Below are 19,751 nucleotides of genomic sequence, written 5' to 3' on the forward strand. Positions count from 1 at the left end.
TGCATTACATTACACGGGCCTGCTCCTTCCTGTTGTAAACTGGATCTAGAATGTCCCCCAAAGGGTGTCTGTGAAAGGCCTGATTCCCAGAGGATGGCATTCATGGGTGGTGGCTCCTTTAGGAGGGAGGGCCAGTGAGAGAAAATCAGTCCTGGGGGGGGGGGGGATGGCCTCAGAGAGCAGATTAGAGCCCTGGCGCTCTATTCCTCTTTGCTTTTGGCTACCATAAAGTGAGACAGGCCTTCCGCAGTATGCGCTCCTCTAATGATGGGTTTTGTGGTCCCTGGCTGATCACAAGAGAGGAAAATGACTATGGACAGAAACCTCATAAATCAGAACAGAACTTTTCTCCTCCACAGTTGACATCTTAGGCATTTTCAATCCAGTGATAGGAAGCTGACAGGCATATTTCCTTTAGCAACACACTGTGAAAGCTAACTTCTCATAAACCTAGTGAGTGAGCATTTTGAGAAGCACTGAGGTAGGGCTGGAGAGAGGTTCGGTAGTTAGAAAGACTGAACACTCTGCTCTTGCAGAGGACGTGGGTTTGGTTTTCAGCCATCAAGGTGGCTCACAATTGTCACTAACTCCAGTTCCAAGGGATCTGATGCCCTCTTCCAACCCTCATGGCCACAAGATACACATTTGGTGCACATAGGCACAGGGAAAACTCACGCATAAAATAAAAAAAGAAATAAAAAGCAGGGTTGAAATGCGTTCCAAGCCAGATGGGACACATGCTGCCTTGCGATGTCTGCTATTACCCTAAGAGTCAGAGGGTGGCCAAGGTTACAAATTATAACTACTGATAACATTGATAACTATTACTGTGTCATAGAGTATGCTGACAGAGTAAAGGAATGATTCCCACAAAATGATTAGAGAAAGCAACAGATGTGAGTATCTCCTCTCCCCACTAACCTGCATGACATTGCCCACGATGACACTGTCGATGGTTTCTGGTGGGATTTTGCCAGCTGCCAGGGCAGCCCTGGCAGCAAATTCAGTTAAGTCAATAGCAGTGAAGTCCTTGAGAAGACCCCCAAAAGCTCCAAAGGGTGTGCGCTTAGCAGCCACGATAAACACACCTAATGTATGGAGAGACAGCAGTTGGTTAGTTAGCATCTTCTACCATTGCATGGTAAAGACAATCTCCAATGAGGTAACTGAAGATATCCAAGAATGCATAGAACCAACCACATAAATAGAAATAGTATCCTACATGCAGGGTCCAAGAACCACACTGTAAATAAATTTCTGCTGTTTGTTTTATTACTCTTAGCTTTGGGCTCTTTTGGGGGGGGGGCTGCCACCTAGCTCCCAAATGAATCAATCTCTCTCTCTCTCTCTCTCTCTCTCTCTCTCTCTCACACACACACACACACACACACACACACACACACACACTTATTATTACTTAAAAATGCCAGGTCTTAGCTTGATTTGTTTCTAGACAGCTTTTCTTATCTTAAATTAACCCACCTACCTTTCGCCTTGGGCCTTTTTCTTTCTCTTACTTCTGTAAACCTTACTTTCACTCTTCACCGTGGCTGGCTGGGTGGTTGGGGGGGGGGGGCGGGGGCTTCCTAGCGTCCTCCTCTCCTTGTTCTTTAGCTCCTTCCTTTCCCCAGAGTTCTCCTATTTATCCTCTCTGCCTGCCAGCCCTGCCTACCCTTCCTCGTGCCTCTCTATTGGCCCTTCAGCTCTTTATCAGACCATCAAGTGTTTTAGACGGGAAAAATAAAATAAAATCACAGCTTCACAGAGTTAAATAAATATAGCGAAAATAAAAGTAACACATCTTTACATAATTAAACAAATGTTTTGGAACATAAACAAATGTAACATACCTTAAACAATATTCTACAACAAATTCCCCTTAGGCAACTTTCTTACTTTGATTACAGTGCTAGAACCCTTTGAAAACTGAGATGCTGTTTCTCTGTGCAGAACTAAAGGGCCCCCTAGAAGGCCCCCGAAAGTTGTCTGAGGTTAATGACCCACCTCCGGAGAACTCCTTCTGGAACATTCCTGTCAAGAGGCTCTTTCTAACCTGCACTAAAGAACTTTCAATAAGAAGGGATACCCCCCGTGTAAAGTAGCATGCCTACAGACACAACAAAAATTCTGACTGTTCTCCACGTGGATTAACCAACCCCATTCTGTCCAAATGCATCCTAAGAGAGACAAATACATGATTTCTAGAATGTATGATGTATGGAGCCCTGAATGACGTCCGTGTGCCACTGCTTCTGGAGTCACAGGGTGACTTGAATGATAAGTTCCCAAATTCTGAACTGTAATCTTTGCTATTGTTATCTCAAACTGTGCAACAAATGGGCAAATTTGGTTACCATTTACAGATGAAATTCACCGGCAGTTGGTTAATCTAAGGAACTATCCAGACTTAATGATTCCTTCCTAGGTAAACAGAAGGCATGCTTGCTGGGGTCGCGGTAACAGCTCGGTGGTACAGTGCTTGTCTAACGTGTGTGAAGCCATGTGTTCAGTCCTCAGTACAGCAAGCAAATAGGTGTTCTTATGCACGTAAATAATCATTCCTTTCCACCGTTGCCCAAACCTTACGATTGTACCAATCCAAAGCCATGGTGAGTGGCAGACACTGGGCTGTACAGTGAGAAACCTGGATAGTGGCTGTAGTTCTTTCATTGCACAAACACTTCTCAACCAAGTGTGAGAAATCTGATTATTCCTGAGATCATCTGATCTTCCCAAGAACAACGAGAGGGAAGTGGACAGCTGATGCATGGGGGTGTGGGTACTGTGAGTGTGTAGCTGACACACGGGGGCGGGTACTGTGTGTAGCTGACACACGGGGGCGGGTACTGTGAGTGTGTAGCTGACACACGGGGGCGGGTACTGTGAGTAGCTGACACACAGGGGCGGGGACTGTGAGTGTGTAGCTGACGCATGGGGTAGGTACTGTGTGTAGCTGACACACACGGGGGCGGGTACTGTGAGTGTGTAGCTGACACACACGGGGGCGGGTACTGTGAGTAGCTGACACACAGGGGCGGGTACTGTGAGTGTGTAGCTGACACACAGGGGCAGGTACTGTGTGTAGCTGACACACACGGGGGCGGGTACTGTGAGTGTGTAGCTGACACACACGGGGGCGGGTACTGTGAGTGTGTAGCTGACACACACAGGGGCGGGTACTGTGAGTGTGTAGCTGACACACGGGGGCGGGTACTGTGTGTAGCTGACACAGAGGGGCGGGTACTGTAAGTGTGTAGCTGACACATGGGTACTGTGAGTGTGTAGCTGACGCATGGGGTAGGTACTGTGAGTGTGTAGCTGACATACAGGGGCGGGTACTGTGAGTGTGTAGCTGACACACGGGGGCGGGTACTGTGTGTAGCTGACACACAGGGGCGGGTACTGTGAGTGTGTAGCTGACGCATGGGTACTGTGAGTGTGTAGCTGACGCATGGGGACTGTGAGTGTGTAGCTGACGCATGGGGTAGGTACTGTGAGTGTGTAGCTGACACACAGGGGCGGGTACTGTAAGTGTGTAGCTGACGCATGGGGACTGTGAGTGTGTAGCTGACGCATGGGGTAGGTACTGTGCAACACAGAAGATAGCAGCAAAGGTCTGTAATCCAGGCAGGAAAAGGCAGACACAGGAGAAACTGAGTTTGAGGCAAATGGGGACAACATTGTGTGTGTGTGTCTCTCCCCCTTCCAGCCAGCAATGAAGGACAGGGGGAGGGAAGAAAGAAAGGAATTATGAGAGCTTTAATATTGGGTTTGTATTGCAATACTGACCTATAATATGAATATCCAAACAGTATACCACTGCTGTCTAAAGTATCAACAATTTACATGTATGACCTCTTACACAGAACAAACTGAATTTAGTCTCTTCTTACTTCTACTTTGAGGAACTTACAGTCTAACAGAATGTGGGAAAATATGTAACTCTAAAATGAGACAGATCCAGGCAGCTATTTACACTACATCCGGGGGTTCAGGGAAGACTATGGCTGTTACTGGTGAAGGGAAGCAGTTTGTTCTGGTAGCTGGGTTATCCTGAGCCACCAAGGCTTCCTATTTGCCAATGTCTTTCTTAGTGAACAGTCTCTGAATATTTTAATTACTCGTATTTTTGTGTGTACTTCTGTGAGTGTGTGTGCATATGTGTACAGAGACCAGAGGGCAAGCCCAGGTGTTGGTGACAGTGACGGTCACCTTTTTAAAGACAGTCTCTCTCACTTTACCCTGGCCACTCTGCTGACTCTTCGCTACCCTTGAGCCAGTTTGGAGTTTCTGCACTAACCACCATCCACTGCACAAAGAAACTTCTCTGGACATGGGAATTTAGAAGGCAGCTTGATACTATGTCCGCTTAGCAAACAGTAGGTCCGCCCCTGGGGCCTGTGAACTCTCCAAACAGGTTCTTGGCCCTGCTTACAGTACTAGACGTGAGTTTCCTCCTGAGCAGGAGGCCTTAAATCCAATCAGAAAGCGTTAGCCACCCTCCCACACACCTGTCGCTGTTGTACCTGTGGGCGTATCTTGTCATGTGGGTTCCAGTGCTTGAACTGCGGTAGTCAGCCTTGGAAGCAAGCACCTTTACCACTAAACTGTCTCGCTGACCCTGATTTTTAACTTTATTTTGGATGCAGCAGATGAAACAGCATAGAGACTGGATTCTGTTTTCTTCCTTAACCAATACTGACCACAAATGGATTGACAGACATCTGCTACCCTTTCTGCAAGACACAGGACCACTGTGGAAGAGGAGGCTGTGAGAATCAGAGATTGGGGGGCAGAAGGTATGTTCCGGAAGAGATAGGACTACGGTCCCCAGGAATTCACAGCATGAGACTCTCTTCCACAAGAACAAGCCAGGCAACATTCTAGCAGAAGGTGGGAGAGGCTTGGGAACTCCCTCCCCTGAGGAGCTATTGACAGCAGGTGGCTTCCCAGGGAGGGAGAGCCAGTTTTTTTCAAGGACACATTTCTTTTCTGAGGTTGTGATAAATACCTTGAGCAAGGCAACTTATGCAAGTGTTTATTTTGTCTTTAAAGTTTGAGAAGGACAAGAACCCGTTGTGATGGAGATGCAAGGCAGGAAGTGGCAGGCAGGGCAGCAGGAAGTAGAGAATGAACTGAGGGAGGGCCAATGCTGTAAATCAGTGGTTCTCAACCTGTGGGTCATGATATCACATATAGGGCCCTGCCTATCAGATATTTACATTATGATTAATAACAGCAGCAAAATTACAGTTATGAAGTAGCAATGAAGTAATTTTATAGTTGGGGGTCACCACAGCATGAGGAACTGGATTAAAGGGTTGCAGCGTTAGGAAGGCTGAGAAGCACTGTTACGAACTCTCAATGCCTGCTTCTGACTGATGCACTTCCTCCAGCAAGGCTACACCTCTCATAGTCTCCCTGACTGGAGACCAAGTGTTCAAACCTGTGAACCTATGGGGGACACTTCTCACTTAGAGTATCACGGTGCAGCTGTTGTCATTCAGGCATCACGCTTTGCTACACGGCCTCATACTCACAAGTAATTTATTGGCAACACAAATCAGACTCAGTAGTTATTCAAAAATTGAAAAGGAAAAAAAGAGGACATAAAATTGGGAGGGGGTGGGGAGTGGATTGTGAATTTGGGAGGAGCTTGTGGGAAGAGTGGGGGTGAAAATTATCTAAATACAACTGTAAGAAATTCCTAAAGAATTAATGAAAACATATTTTAAAAACTGAGCGGTGGTGGCACACGCCTTTAATCCCAGCACTCGGGAGGCAGAGGCAGGCAGATCTCTGTGAGTTCGAGGCCAGCCTGGTCTCCAAGAGCTAGTTTCAGGACAGGATCCAAAAGCTACAGAGAAACCCTGTCTAGAAAAACCAAAAAACCAAAAAAGAAAGAAAGAAAGAAAGAAAGAACATGGTTCATCAAAGAAAACACACAGAGGGCAAGCAAGTATATGTGAAGATGATCAACATTAGAGGTCATTAATATAAATTAAAACAATGTTAAAACACACAACCGTTTCCATGGCTAAGACCCAAATGCTGACACTACCAAATACTAGTGAGGCTGTGTAGCAGCAGAAAACCATTTGTTGTCAGTGGAAGACAAGACAACACATATTGGAAGACAGTTTACCAACTTCAAACAAAAACATACCTTAACTACTGGCTCTAGTGACTATCAGCCTTTGTAGTTCCCTAAGGGACTTGCAAGCCTACACATGTGTTTGTTTATTTGTGATTGCCAAAACAAGGCAGCACCTAAGATGCTCTTCAATAAGTGATAAAGTGTCACATATAGAATGGAATTTTACTTTGGAAATAAAGGAAGGACTCTGTGTATTGAAAAGAAGTCAGTCTGGAAATGCCACACACTATGTTCTTACTACATAAATATCCGGAGAGGCAAAGCTACAGATAGGACAAAGGTGAGCACTTGGCAAAGGGCTCAGAAACAGGAGTGAGTAGGTAGGACATGGGATTTACAGGGCAAAATATTTCCTTTGCACAATGCTGGTGATACATGTCATTTATACACTTGTCAAACCTCAAAGCACTGAGTTAAACAAAGTGTGGACTTTGATGTAAATTATGGACTTTGGTAAATAACAATGTGTCAATATTAGCTAATCAATATACCACATACCACACGAAACCCAGGTGGTACTCACCTTTAATCCCATCAGCACTAAAGAGGCAGAGGCAGGCAGATCTGAGACTGAGACCACCCTTGTCTATAGAGTGAGTTCTAGGACAGCCAGAGAAACTCTGTCTTGAGAAAAACAAAACAAACAAAGGGAAAACAGAAAAACACAACAACAACAAAACCTAAAACCAAGCAAACAAACAAAAGAACAAAGACCCAGATATACCACACTAAGGGTGCTAACAATTAGGTGGACAGCCATACAACCATGTGCAGTACATTCTGTAAACTCCAACCTGCTCAACAAATATCTGCGATGAAAAAAGCGGGGGAGAGATAAGTAGACCCTTAAGACCAATAGCAGTCAGGGTACCACAGAGACAAAAATGAGTCAGAAGAAAACAATTTAAAGAAATACTAAATGAAAACTCTCTACATTTGGTAAAATTCAAATTTATAGGTTCAAATTTAGGGAAGCCCAAATAGAATATACATTTTACATACGCCTTCCTACCACAGCCGGGCTGTGTAACTGTGAAACTTTTGAAATCCCAACACAAGGAATTTTTAAGATGTATTTGTATTTTTAGGTATGTATGTATGTATGATGGGGAGCAGTGCCCATGGAAGCTGGAAGTGGGGAGTGGGCTGAGCTGGAGTTCCAGCAGTTAAAAGTCACCTGACCAGGGTGCCAGAACCAAAATTCAGGTTCTCTGCCTGAGCAGTACATGCTCTTTAACCACTGAGCCATCTCTCCAGGTCCCACAACAAGGGAATTTCAAACATCTTCTGGGGTGGGGGTGGGGGGCTGATACCTTATGTACATGAAACATGGAATGATCACAGATGACCCCGAAGAAACAATAGAGGCTAAGTTCATGTTTCTTCGCAAGTCCCTTTCATTGCTAATCTTCCCCATTTTCCACAATCCAAAAGAATACTCGTGAAGTACTAGTAGTGGGATTAGTGATATCAACAAAAAAGAATGTCTGTGGGAAAATAAAAACAAACCCACAGACTTCCCTTTCACCTGTGTTACTTACTGCTCCTTACCCCGTGACTAGAAAGGTCAGCCTAATTGTATTAGTTCAACTATTTAAAAAATAACATGGGAGGTGTAGCTACAAAGATGAAACCTTACGGAGTTATTTCATAAGCCATTCTAACACCAAGCCAATATGTGGATATTTAAAGGTCTAAAAAAACTTCAATATCAAATTAAAATCTAAAATGCTCTGAGAAATCAGATGCTAAAAACTTCTAAAAGACAACAATAACAAACAAAAAACCCTACAGACAGGAAAGAGATATTAATGCAAAGAACATGGAGTCAGAATCCAGGGGAAAACATGAACTGTGTCCACTCGCATGTGAACTTTGCTACATAAGTTCTCATTTGGTGGGAGCAACTATCAAAGCCCAGGAAAACTGTCAGTCAGCCATTTCTTTCAAGAGGAAGTTGGCAGCCCTGCCTGGCTTGTCTGAGAGGTTCTGAACCTTCCCAACAAAGATAAGAAGAGTAAGACTTGTCAGTGAAACTTCTTGCCAAACAGTAAGGTGGTATTAACAATGTTTCCCAACCTGTGGGCTTGGGATGCCCGGGCTTGGTCCAACAACCCTTTCACAGGGGTTGCTTAAGATCATTGGAAAACATAGATATTTATTCACATTATGATTTATAACAGTAGCAAATTACGGTTATGAAGCAGCAAAGAAGATAATTTTATGGTTGGGGATCACCCCAGCATGAGGAACTGTGTTAAAGGGCTGCAGCATTAGGAAGGTTGAGAAGCACTGGAAATCATTTCTAATGATTACATTCCCACTGAAATGTGTTTCCTTACAGCACTCAGTCCTGTGGCCTTCTTCCTGGCTAGTCTCACAGGTAGTTGGTATGCAAACTGAGAACAGAGCCTCATTTTGTGAGGTCTTCTAACTAGCCCAACAATCACTAGGCCAGGCTCGAGGCTTGGGTTCTTTCTGCTCATGCCTACTACCTACCTATGATAGGGCATCACGTTTCTGGATATTAGTGTCCTAGAACACAACCTCTAACACACACACACACACACACACACACACCCCTTTTATTTCCTTAACACAGACATTGCTGTGCAACTTTTCCTTGATAGGTTTGTTGTTTTCATTAACATTTCAAAGGAATCTGTAAGCTCGGAGAAGTGTGGCAACCCTGATACACTGCATTTTTCCCAGAACACCCACAGTTCACTTGGTTCAGTCACGTGTCTCTTAGGCTCGTTGGACTTCCAGATCTCACTAATCAGTGCCTGTCGCCATCTCCCGTCACATACTTCACAGGTATCAAAAGCTTTCACTTAAACCCTCAATCGTTCCAAGTCTTTCTTCCTCAGTCCCCCCCCCCCCCCATCAAGTGCATCAAGAAGTTCCACAAGACCAAACTTGTCATTTGGCATTCCCTTTACATTTCCCCACTGTAATGTTCTGTCTGAACCCCCCTCCACCGCTGAGGCAGGCATATCTTCCTCTCTGCTTGCTTCCGGAGCCAGTCCCTTTCTGTCTCTCTCCCAAAGAGGTAGCTGCTGTGTGGCTCCTCTCCTTCTCTCCCATAATCCACTAAAGAAATATCCAACCACACTCTGCATGGTGTGCCTATCTGTCTTGGTCTCTCACCTGCCATGGCTCCCTGCCTCTGGGAATTGGGACTCCCTGCCCTTCGTGGCCCCACCATTCGGGGAATGGTGGAACCGCTATTTTTACCATTACACCCACCACAGCCTATTGATGGTCACCTTACTGTCAAGCTCACGCCCTAAGTTCCTTATTTTAAAGGCAGTGCCGGAGCCGAGAGGAAATCAAGAAAGAGTAGTGGCCAGACGGTGCCCTCCCCGTTTGAAATGCTTGCATTGCCTTCCCCTGGGGTTATGATAATGCCTACACAGTCCACTTCGTATTTGCACCACCAAATAGGTCTTTAGATCACGTGAAGTCTTCTCCTGCTTCAGGGATTTGATACGCCTCATAGTCAACAGAGACTTGTACCTTTAAGTTAAAATTTTGTTTCCTGTAGAGTTGAAGGAGCGTGAAATTTCTTAAAACAATAACCCTGCAGTTAGGTACTGAGGGCCTGCACTTTTCTGCAGTTGCTCACACTAAAGGAATGGAAGAGAAAAAGGAGTGAGGCGGAGTTTCAAACAAGCCACTGCCAATTATTTTGAGGGATCAGGGCACCCGAGTGGAGGTTCCCTGAAGCCTCTTGGGGAGTATTCTCTTCCCCACACGCCGTGGCTGAGACCAGGCCTCTGCGCTTCAGTGCACACCCGCTCTGCCCCAGACCACCTCGTTCGTGCTTCTGGCACCACCGCGTTTTCCTGCAGAGTTGAGTAAGTAAGAAAGAAATCACTTCACGCCAGTGACTTCCAAGGTCAGGAGCAGAGCCGACCTGGTCTCCAGTCTGTCCGCTGGAAACTGCACCGCTGTCGCCCGAGCCTCCTACGGAGTTTCCTCCTCAATGCAAACAATGTCTATCCCGGCCCCAACCCGGGGAAATGACCTGCACCCGCCACCTCGGCTTGTCCCCAGAGCCCAGAAGCCGAAGCCCGGCCAGGGGTCACCAAGCGCGCTGGCTCACCTCGTAGCAGCGCCATGGTGAAGCTCAGTTACTCCGTGGGGCTGTGTCGGCAACACTCGGCCACCCGCCCTAGCCCAGTCTTAAGAGTATGGGCGGCGCTCCGCGAGGCCGCACCCCTGCCCTTTCCCCTACTTTGCCCCCCCCCCCCCCAGCCCCAATCCCCGCTGCCAGGGTCAAGGTTACCCTAATCCATACCACGTGTGCCCCGCGCCCCTCCCCTGGGAACCAGGGATGACCTCGGCTACACAGTCCTATCATCTGTCCCATCCCTGGCTTCTAGAAACCCTATCCGCTCTGTCCATCTCTAGGCTGGGGCATCGAGGTACAGGACTAGCGGCAAGATCCCAGCCCCGCCCCACCCAAGCCTGAGTGGGCGGGGCCGACGGGCAGGGGCGGGGCTGGCGGCGGCGCGGTGAGAGTGGCTGCCCCGCGCCTGCGCAGTCTGATGGCTGAGGCCTGGGCTACTCTTCGGGTTTTTGCAGCCGGTAGCTGGGGCGCCTGGAGAAGGGAAAGGGAATGCAGTAGAGTAGGGCGCGCCTGGGACCCTGACTCAGCCCCAAGTGAGCCCGAGGTATTTTCCTTATATGATCAGGCCTCCGTGGCCGGCGCTGCTGGTCCGGAGCCTGAGAGGATTATGAAAACGTGGCAGGTGATGGGGCCCGGGGACCTGGCGCGGGGAGTTGAGGGGTGAGGGACCGAGGGGGAGGTGAGGCTGGGTGGGGGGCGCAGGTTTAGGGATGCCCACGCCGCCTGCTCTGGGCCCTGCCGATGATGACGTGACCACTGCGCAATCTGAGTTCTGGGAACCAGGTGATGGAGTGTGCTGCGAACACTGAGGCCAGGCGAGCAGGAGGCGGCCTGGGCAGAGCGGGGAGATCGGGAGCGTAGGGTCCCGCGGCGCCGAGCCGCCTGGGCTGACGGTGGCAACGGGGCGGGGCGTGGGTGGCGCTGTTGACTTGTATTAACTCCTCAGCCACCGCCCGCTCCAGTTAAGCTTTGTGTTTGTTGTTTGGCCCGCTCCCTTGGAGTGGGGGACTGCATTTTTAATCTAAAATCTCTCTCTCTCTCCCTCCCCCACTTCCCCTTCCTCCCTCCCCCAACCCATTTTTTTTTTTTTTTTGAGACAGGGTTTCCTGCTTTCTGGAACTCGCCCTGTAGACAAACGACGAGCTCCGCCTAAATGCTGGGATTAAAGGCGTGCTCCTCTACGCAAGGCTTTAACCTAATCGTTTTTCGTGAAAACTTTCAAGGAATTACAGAAATGTGAAAAGGTCCGTGCAGAGAACCTGCTGTTTGCTCTTTCACATCTGCGCATTAAAACCTTGTCTTTAAAAGATTGACGTTGACTTCACCCCGCGAACACTTCAGCATACGTTATTTACAGTTCTCTTAGGAGTTTTCATGAAGTCATTCGCATACAAAGCTCAAACTAGGTGAGCAAATATCTGTGCTCTCTCACGCGTTCCTCTTATTTCAAGTTACCACCAAGAGGGACTTCCAGGTTTACTATTGAATGTAATTATAAATGACCTGAATGGGCCCCGATAAAATCAGAGTGAAAAGTTAGCGTATACTCAAACAGGTATGTGTGTCACTGCAGTTCCAGGATCAGAAAAGGAACTGAGGCGTTCCCTTAACCAGATGATCAAACTTAGAATCCCCTTGCTGTGAGGAGGACATAACTCATGTAGGGTTCCTCCCCGGAATCACCTGAGCCTAATCACTGCAAGACAAGCCCAAACTTCATTGGTATGTAGGAGACTGGCGTTTGGAGGGTTTTGTTTTGTTTGTAGTTATGCACAGAAATGTTTAGTTGCAACAATCTGCAACTAAAGTCATGAAGCAAGATGCATAGAAATGGTAGGGAGCAGGAAAACAAATGGGAAAAATGTCACCAAGGAGTGGAAAAGTGTGTGCTACTCTGTTCTGTCTTCCCATGTCTTGGAGGCTTAACATTCTTCACGAAAAGGAGGGGAGTATTCTTCACCTAGGCTACAAAATTACGTAGAAGTATCTCTAAGGTAGTTAAATAGGTACACTCCTGTAACACTATGCCTTTCAAAATAAACTGGTCTAGACAAGAGATAGTGTTATTACCTGTCTAGACAAGAGATAGCGTTATTTATTACCGGTCTAGACAAGAGATGGCATTATTCCGTTCTTATATGTTTAGCCTCCAATGTTTTTCGAAAAGCAGTGTTATCTTTCTGTAGTTAATTTTGGAGGGAAAGATGTAGTGTTAACATAAAATTGGAAATTAGTGAGTCCATTGTAAATCTGTAAATTCTACTGTTAAGATTATCCGAGACCTCAGAACTGTCTAACTTCAGTCCTTTCTCTCACTCTTTCTGAATCACTTTTCCATGCTAACAGTTTTCCTTCTTTTCCTATAATCAACGTTGACAGAATTGCAGTACTGGCTGCTGAGGAGAGCAAGCAAAGTCCTCGGGAGCTGCAATAGTTTTTAACATGTGTGTGGTACATGACTATAATCACAGCACTTGAGAGGCCATTTGTGTCAGCACGGACTACACAAGACCCTGTGTCGTCCCCACTCCCCACCCCCACATAGTGACGGTACAAGTGGAAAGCTGTGCACATGCACACAGTTAGTCTGCCTTGGTGAGGTCTTCAGTTATAAGGCCAGTATTAGCTTGGCTCCGGTTTTTACTTACAGCAAATATTTGCTCTCTATGAAGTTCAAGCTGCCAAACAAGGATAAAGAAATAAACTACAGTCATGAAGTGGTAGACATGGATTTGAGAGCTTGCTTATTGTAAGTTTACCCTGTCTTGATGCGCTCCAGTAGCCGTGAGGCACTGTCTTAGACTTAACTTCTTCTCTGTTTGCAAGCCATTTGCAAATTCCAACAAGCCTTTAATAAGATGTCATGTAGCAATACAGCTTAGAGCAAATCTCGGCACATCTTTGAGTACATGGTCACCCTGGAAAGCAATGATATTGGTGGAAGAAGACAACATTGTTTGGATGTCATTCAGTCAGATAGGTTCTGAGAAACATTTGTAGTTAATGTTCATACAAGGAGGGAAAGTGCACACCAAGGGCATGCCTCAGGGAATTGATTGTATCTCAGCAAGAAGATGCTAGGGTTTTGGTGTTTGGTTAGGGTCCAAAGAAGCAGGAGCTCCTGTCTGGGGATGGGGAGACACAGTAAGTACTAGATCAGCCAGTCTACATAGGGAGATCTTGTAAGATAAGTATACTTCATCAAACTAAGATTGTCATGATGTCATTGGGCAATACAACTTAATGGGAACACTGGTAAACAGTCCGAGAAAATGTGGCTTGAGCCACACACAGTGAAGAAGCTGCAGTCCCTCGTGGTAGCTGGAACTGTTCCATGGTTTCCATTTTTCTGTGCTTAGACAAACTTAGGAAGTCATCTTGTCTCATCTCACATAGGTCACAGTCGGCGTTGGCCTTTATAAGATCATGTCTGTCTGGTAGTAGCAGCCATGTGGCCCTTAGCCAGGTTCCAGATTTGGAACTGTCTTTTTTCTCATCTGTTGGCTGGTAAAGGTTTCACGTGTAAATACAGCTTGACATGGAAAATGTTACAGGCCTAGCTTGGAGGGCCAGGTAAGGCTTCCTTCGAGTATTCTGTCAGTTCCAGAGGAAAGGACTCTACTCTCTGGTTGGAATCTGGGTCCAAAGACTTTTCACTAATACATTGTAAACATCACTAGTTTTTAAAATGCAGAGCTGTGGACCAAACCAGAGTCTGGTACATGTTGTGTATGCCTTCTACCTTGAGCTACACCTTCGCCTACCGTGAACATTTGCATAGTGGTTCCTGGGGCTGTGTGTCTGAGAGCATCATCCATCCATGGAGATGCCTTGTTTTGTAAGTGTAGGAAGGGCTGGAGATGTGACCTTTACCAGTTCCCAGGCGATTTAGATGCTTTTTGCTCAGGAGGGAGTAGGAGTTCTATGTTTCTGGGCAGATGTTTAGCTACTGGTCTATTTTATTCTATTGATTCATTTTTCTGATGTCATGCCAATGTCATATAGCTAACTTGCCAGGGATAGGCTTCCCATCTTCTCTAGGAACTTTTGCAATTCCACAGAGATTTTAAAATGGGCTTGTCAATTTTCACATTAAAAAAAGGCATTGAGAGCCGGGCGGTGGTGACGCACTCCTTTAATCCCAGCACTCAGGAGGCAGAGGCAGGCGGATCTCTGTGAGTTTGAGGCCAGCCTGGTCTACAAGAGCTAGTTCCAGGACAGGAACCAAAAGCTATGGAGAAACCCTGTCTCGAAAAATCCAAGAAAAAAAAAAAGGCATTGAGATCTCAATCTTTCTAGGATGCAGATGACAACATGGTGTTGTCTTTATCAGTGGAAATGCATTATTTCCGAGAATTGCAGAAAATTTTGCTACCAGCTTAATGTATCTCTACCGCAGCTACACATACAATTTGCTTGTCTTGCCTCGGGGCTCCATTCTTTTTTGTCAACCTGCTAGTCTTTCTTGATACCCAAACTTCCCTGAATGGTAAAGCTCTAGAGTGACTGTTCAATAAGCCTTGTTAGCTTCTAGACCAGCGGTTCTCAACCTTCCCAATACTGCGACCCTTTAATACAGTTCTCGTGTTGTGGTGACCCCCAACCATAAAATTATTTTTGTTGCTACTTCATAACTTTAATTTTGCTAGTTATGAATTGTAATGTAAATATGTCTTTTTTCAATGGTCTTAGGTAACCCCTGTGAAAGGGTCATTTGACCTATAATGGGGTCATGACCTACAGGTCGAGATCTGCTGTTCTGGAGCAAGCCCTCTCCCATCTCTAATACAGGTGGCTATGTATTGACATAAACAATCACACATAACTGAATCTATGCCCCAGAATAAAATTTCTCAAGGAAACATTAAAAATAGGGGCCAGGGAGCCAGGCGGTGGTGGTGCACATGCCTTTAATCCCAGCACTCGGGAGACAGAGGCAGGCGGATCTCTGTGAGTTCGAGACCAGCCTGGTCTATGAGAGCTAGTGTCAGGACAGGCTCCAAAGCTACACAGAGAAACCCTGTCTAGAAAAATCAAAAAGAAAAAAAATAGGGACCAGGGAGGTGGCTCTGGATAAGAGCGTCTGCTGTGTGAGTAGGAGGACCTGAGTTCAAATCCATATCACACAAAAAGCTGGGTGCACAGGCATATTTATAACTCCAGTATTGGGAGCAGAGATGAGTGGATATTGACAGTTTGCCGCCTAGCCCTGAAAGTGCGCTTCCAAAGAACAAGACAAGAAACCTTGTCTAAATGGAATAAAGTAGATAGTGATAGAGGAAGGTACTGAGCATCCTTCCCTGGCCCCTCACATGAACTGACATGGGTAGATGTACACACACATACACACATACACACACACATACACACACACACACACCATGAGGAGGCTAGAGAGATGGCTCAGGTTAAAAGTACTTGTTCAAAAATCACAAGAACCACAGACTTCAGTTTCTGGTGCCCACCTAACAAGCAGCAAACGCAAGCAAGAAGACTCACTGGGGCTTGTGTTCTTCCAGTCTACCAGAGGAAACAGCTGCAGGTTCAGGGATGAGACAGGATGATTGAGACCGCAAACACATACACCCCACATATGTGTGCACACTTCTCCAGGTACATATGCATACACACATGCATACAAATCTTTAATAAAATAGACTGTAGCCAATACTGCTTTTAATCAGCCTGTCATTTTAAATTTTGCTCAGATTTGGCACACACTTTATTCAAAAGTATTTATTTCCACAAATTTTTATCCACAGCTGAATAATTACAGCAACCATTATAAGCATTTTTTCTATAACAAAGCTGTAGTTTACAGACTTGTCCAAAATGGAAAATATATTTTTTCAGCAGCATTTCTTCTGCAGTGTTAGATTTACCCCTGAATATTCTGTGAACTCCCTCAAAGAGGCAGGCCTTTATCTCAATGCCAGTTGATTGCAAAATGTTACATCCAATTGGTTTCTTCTTAACAGTGTGCTTTTAGGCAGCAGCCTGATTCCATCTGGTTGATTCCCTTGGTTAGAATGTATTTTGTTATAGTGTGTGTGAGGGCAGACATGCGCCATGGCTCCTGTGTGTGAGTCAAAAGACCTTTCACTGTGGGCTCTGGGGACTGAACACAGGTTGTCAGCTTCCATGGCAAGTACTCTTACCTACTGAGCCATCTTGCTGTCCCAAATCTTATTTAAAAAAGAAAAAGTTTTAGTATTCAATGATGTCCATAAGAAAGAAAAAACTTCTCATTGGCATTAACCTCTAATTTTCTACCCTCTGTAATTCTGTGAATATGGGACCAATGTATAAGTATAAAAAGTGAAGCATTGGTTACTTGACTCATCTAGCAAGTCAACGTTAGGACTCAATAGCAAATGTTATAAGGAAATGAGAGGCCCAACGCTAGCACGTTTAGCGCCCACTTACTCATAGTGGTCAAGTGTTTGGGAAGTAGTCAATTTATGCAAAAGAACTGGATTTCAGTTTGTTGCCATAGTCCTCAATGCATTCATTAGGGCTCTAATAGTTAAATTAGTGGTAGATTTTAGGGACCTACGTTCTCTAAACTCCTCGTTTTCACAAGAACCTTGACATTTTATCCTAAGAAAAATCAGAGGAAACCACTCCAATGATGTGTTCCATGGAAAGTGGGGAAAAGCCTACCATTGGGTCTGCGAAGTGAGCCTACGGATGCTGACCGTCTAACTGCAGCTGGGATGGCCTGGGGAGGATGTGCACAGATAACATCCTTGTCTGCTTCCATGGCAACTAATGTATGTGAAAATACGCCCATACTCTAGGAAGTGGGTAGTACCCCTGTGCTAATTCTGGAAACACAAATGGTGGATGTGTGAATATGGGTTAGTTTTGAAGGTGCTTGCTTCATGGGATGAATCAGAAGCCCATAGGAACATTAAGTTCTTCTGACAGCGACTCCTTTAGGGAATGAGCAGGAAGTCGGTTATTTCAGCAACTGCTAAAGGAACGTGGTGGAATTGTAACTACTCAGAAGCAGAGATACCTAGAGAAGAGTTCAAACTTGTGTTGCATTTATTTAAAGTAAAAGATATTGTTGATTTCGTGAAGCTGGGAAGTTCTTCAAATGAGCTTTGCCTGAGGACCTGGGTTAATTCCCCTGCACGGGGGGGGGGGGGGATACACAGAAAAAAAATGTTTAAAAAAAATGCTTAGAGTTTCTCACAAGGTCCCTTTCACTCTCCACATCTGCAACGAAACAGGGAGGCTGTAAAGGTCCAGCAACCACTGTATTGCTAAGCATAGCTCAGTGGAAACCCTGGTCTTCTTAGGCTGTAGAGAGGGTTAGTTAACCCCTCCCTCCATCTGGCTAATTCCTAAGCTTTTATTTAGTGAACCTTTGTACCTCCTGACTAACTGGGAACAGGAGAGTAGTAACCCACATAGGGGGTAGGATGGGGGGATGGGAAGGTGATGGTTTTAAACCGTGTATGGGCTCAGAGCCACATTTGGGAAGGTGCCACCTCCTAAAAATGCTTAACAAGGCATTTTTGGTGTTCTTATGGGTCTTTACACGAGTTCATTTGAACACTAAAGTGTACTAAAAAGGTAAATTATTTTCATTAATAACTTTAAAGAGGTAGCCACAGATCCAGGTTTTTTTTTTTTCTTTTCATTTTTTTTCCTGGCTTTCCAAACGGTTTGCATTTGGGGGTTGACATGTCAGGGGCTGATACTGAGGAGTGGGGCTGTACTGCTCTTGGAGAGAGACCCCCAAGAGCAGCTGTGGTGTTTATTGTGGGCACAGAAGGGAGGATGCAGATAACAATGCATTTGTTGTCGTCAGATTTAGTCAAGCCAGGTGCTGCTTCTTGTTCTGGCCCCAGTAGGCAAGGACGACTGGGAAGCTCAGGATTTTAGGAGTTGGAGTCTACTGTATTCTGAAGAACCTTCTAAACTGGGCAACACTCTGGGAGATCTTCTAAAGTACGGATAAATCTCAGTGTGATAATCAGGCTCTTGTATGATTTGCAAACAACCTGCTACTGTCATAGGGACAGCACACACTTTTAATAAACACTGATTATAAAAATGGGTAGAAAGAATTTATAGGTTGTCCAACCAAACCTTGTTCTCGAGTCCTAAAAAGTCCCCCAGAGCAAAACAAAATTCTAAGAGCAGCGAGTACACAAGCCTGTTCTATTATTACTAAATAGTCTTTTAAATCTTTCATAGTAAAATATTTACATTGATTTTTAAAGTTTGAAAAAAATGTTGAGAATAACTTGAGAAGGGAAAGTTGGCCCTAAGCTATTATAATCTTTCAAAGCAGTTTCTAAAAAAAGCCATCAATCTTTGGACAATAACTTAGTGACCACGCTTTCTCCTCCAGAGACTTTTCAGACAATTTGGTTCTGGAACTGAAGTTTGTTTCCCTTGTGATTTTGGGGTCTAGAATCCACAGCGCACTGTGAAGACCTGGTTGAAGGTTTAGTGACATTGGGGAGTTAAAAGCTTTCACGCTGGTTCTGTTTTTAGGCCTGCAGATAAATGGTATCCATTCTCACCTACCATTTTTTTTCATATTTACAGTGTTGCGGAGGCTTTGCTGGTCTCAGGGCACTGACTGGCACTGGAGACTGTACTCCACCTTTCTCACACGTGGCCCTTGTGATGGCAGCATGGCTAGAGCGGCTCTCCCATAAACCTGAGACTTTCACAAAAACTCAAGCATACCAGGGTCCACATCATCCAATTTGCTGAAACAGTCTACACGATGTTTGGTCTGGAGGCCAATGGTACTGTCATCTTGTATTCCCCGGCGTTAGGGAATACCTTAGGGAAGCGTCCATGGAGGCCCAGGCCCATACTATTCTTAAAACTCTCACTACGAGCTCACACACCCCTTTGGTTTAACAATATCCATCATGTTTATGGTATTAGTATCATTATTTGTTGAAAGACCCACGAAGGCAATTTACGTCATTATTTTTAATATTATCTTAACTTGGACATCCTCCAGTTACACACAGAGATCGCAGCTAGGCACTTCTACTCTTGAACTGACAACTGGAGCTATTTGGCGCTGTTCATTTTGACATGCCTTTGTTTAAACTCAAGTCAAACCTCTAACAGTCTTCCACATTCAAGTGTTTTTATTCTGAGCAGCATATACAAAAACTAATGACAGTGAGCGTCACTTCCTTTAGTTCAGTACTCTCCACGGGTTCTCTAACTCTGGTTTGATCTACTTTGGGCATATTGATCTAGAATTCTCTCAGCTGATTGCATGTGCTTCCTTGTTTGCCTTGGAAGCATGCATCCTCAGACTTCATTGAGAAACTCCAGGTTGAGGCATGCTGGGATGTGGATTGAGTCCATGGTCAGAGAAGACGGATTAAATGGAAAGAGAACAGGAAACATGTGTTTGGAGTCCAGCAGGAGCTGCTGAGGGTCATTCCTCTCTTGTAGTTGGGCCTGGGA

General features: G+C 45.4%; 2 protein-coding genes, 1 long non-coding RNA gene and 2 other non-coding genes across 8 annotated transcripts in view; 3 read left to right on the plus strand and 2 right to left on the minus strand.

The window, feature by feature from the left end:
* Positions 1-10,392, minus strand: part of Acaa2 (acetyl-CoA acyltransferase 2) — a 28,532-nt gene extending 18,140 nt beyond the window's left edge. Inside the window, exons 1-2 of the mRNA XM_041639233.1 lie at positions 10,266-10,392; positions 922-1,088 (exon numbers count right to left, since the gene is read on the minus strand). Coding sequence (XP_041495167.1) covers positions 922-1,088; positions 10,266-10,281 — 183 coding nt within the window. The 5' untranslated portion in view covers positions 10,282-10,392. The remainder of the gene's footprint in view (positions 1-921; positions 1,089-10,265) is intronic.
* Positions 10,393-10,699: 307 nt separating this feature from the next.
* LOC121438752 lies at positions 10,700-12,900 on the plus strand. The gene is made up of 3 exons (XR_005973120.1): positions 10,700-10,914; positions 11,393-11,698; positions 12,672-12,900. It is a non-coding gene; the product is annotated as an uncharacterized LOC121438752 (long non-coding RNA).
* Positions 10,800-10,938, plus strand: LOC121438855. The gene has a single exon (XR_005973129.1).
* LOC121438852 lies at positions 11,028-11,106 on the plus strand. The gene has a single exon (XR_005973127.1).
* Positions 12,901-15,952: 3,052 nt separating the features above from the next.
* Positions 15,953-19,751, minus strand: part of Myo5b (myosin VB) — a 279,722-nt gene continuing 275,923 nt past the window's right edge. For all 4 annotated transcript variants that reach the window (XM_041639124.1, XM_041639122.1, XM_041639123.1 and 1 more), the window contains one exon: positions 15,953-19,745. In XM_041639124.1, the coding sequence (XP_041495058.1) occupies positions 19,593-19,745 (153 nt within the window). In that variant the 3' untranslated portion in view covers positions 15,953-19,592. The remainder of the gene's footprint in view (positions 19,746-19,751) is intronic.

Source organism: Microtus oregoni, unplaced genomic scaffold, assembly GCF_018167655.1.
Source record: "Microtus oregoni isolate MIOR12 unplaced genomic scaffold, Mior012 000057F_ref0000458, whole genome shotgun sequence".
NCBI lineage: Eukaryota > Metazoa > Chordata > Mammalia > Rodentia > Cricetidae > Microtus > Microtus oregoni.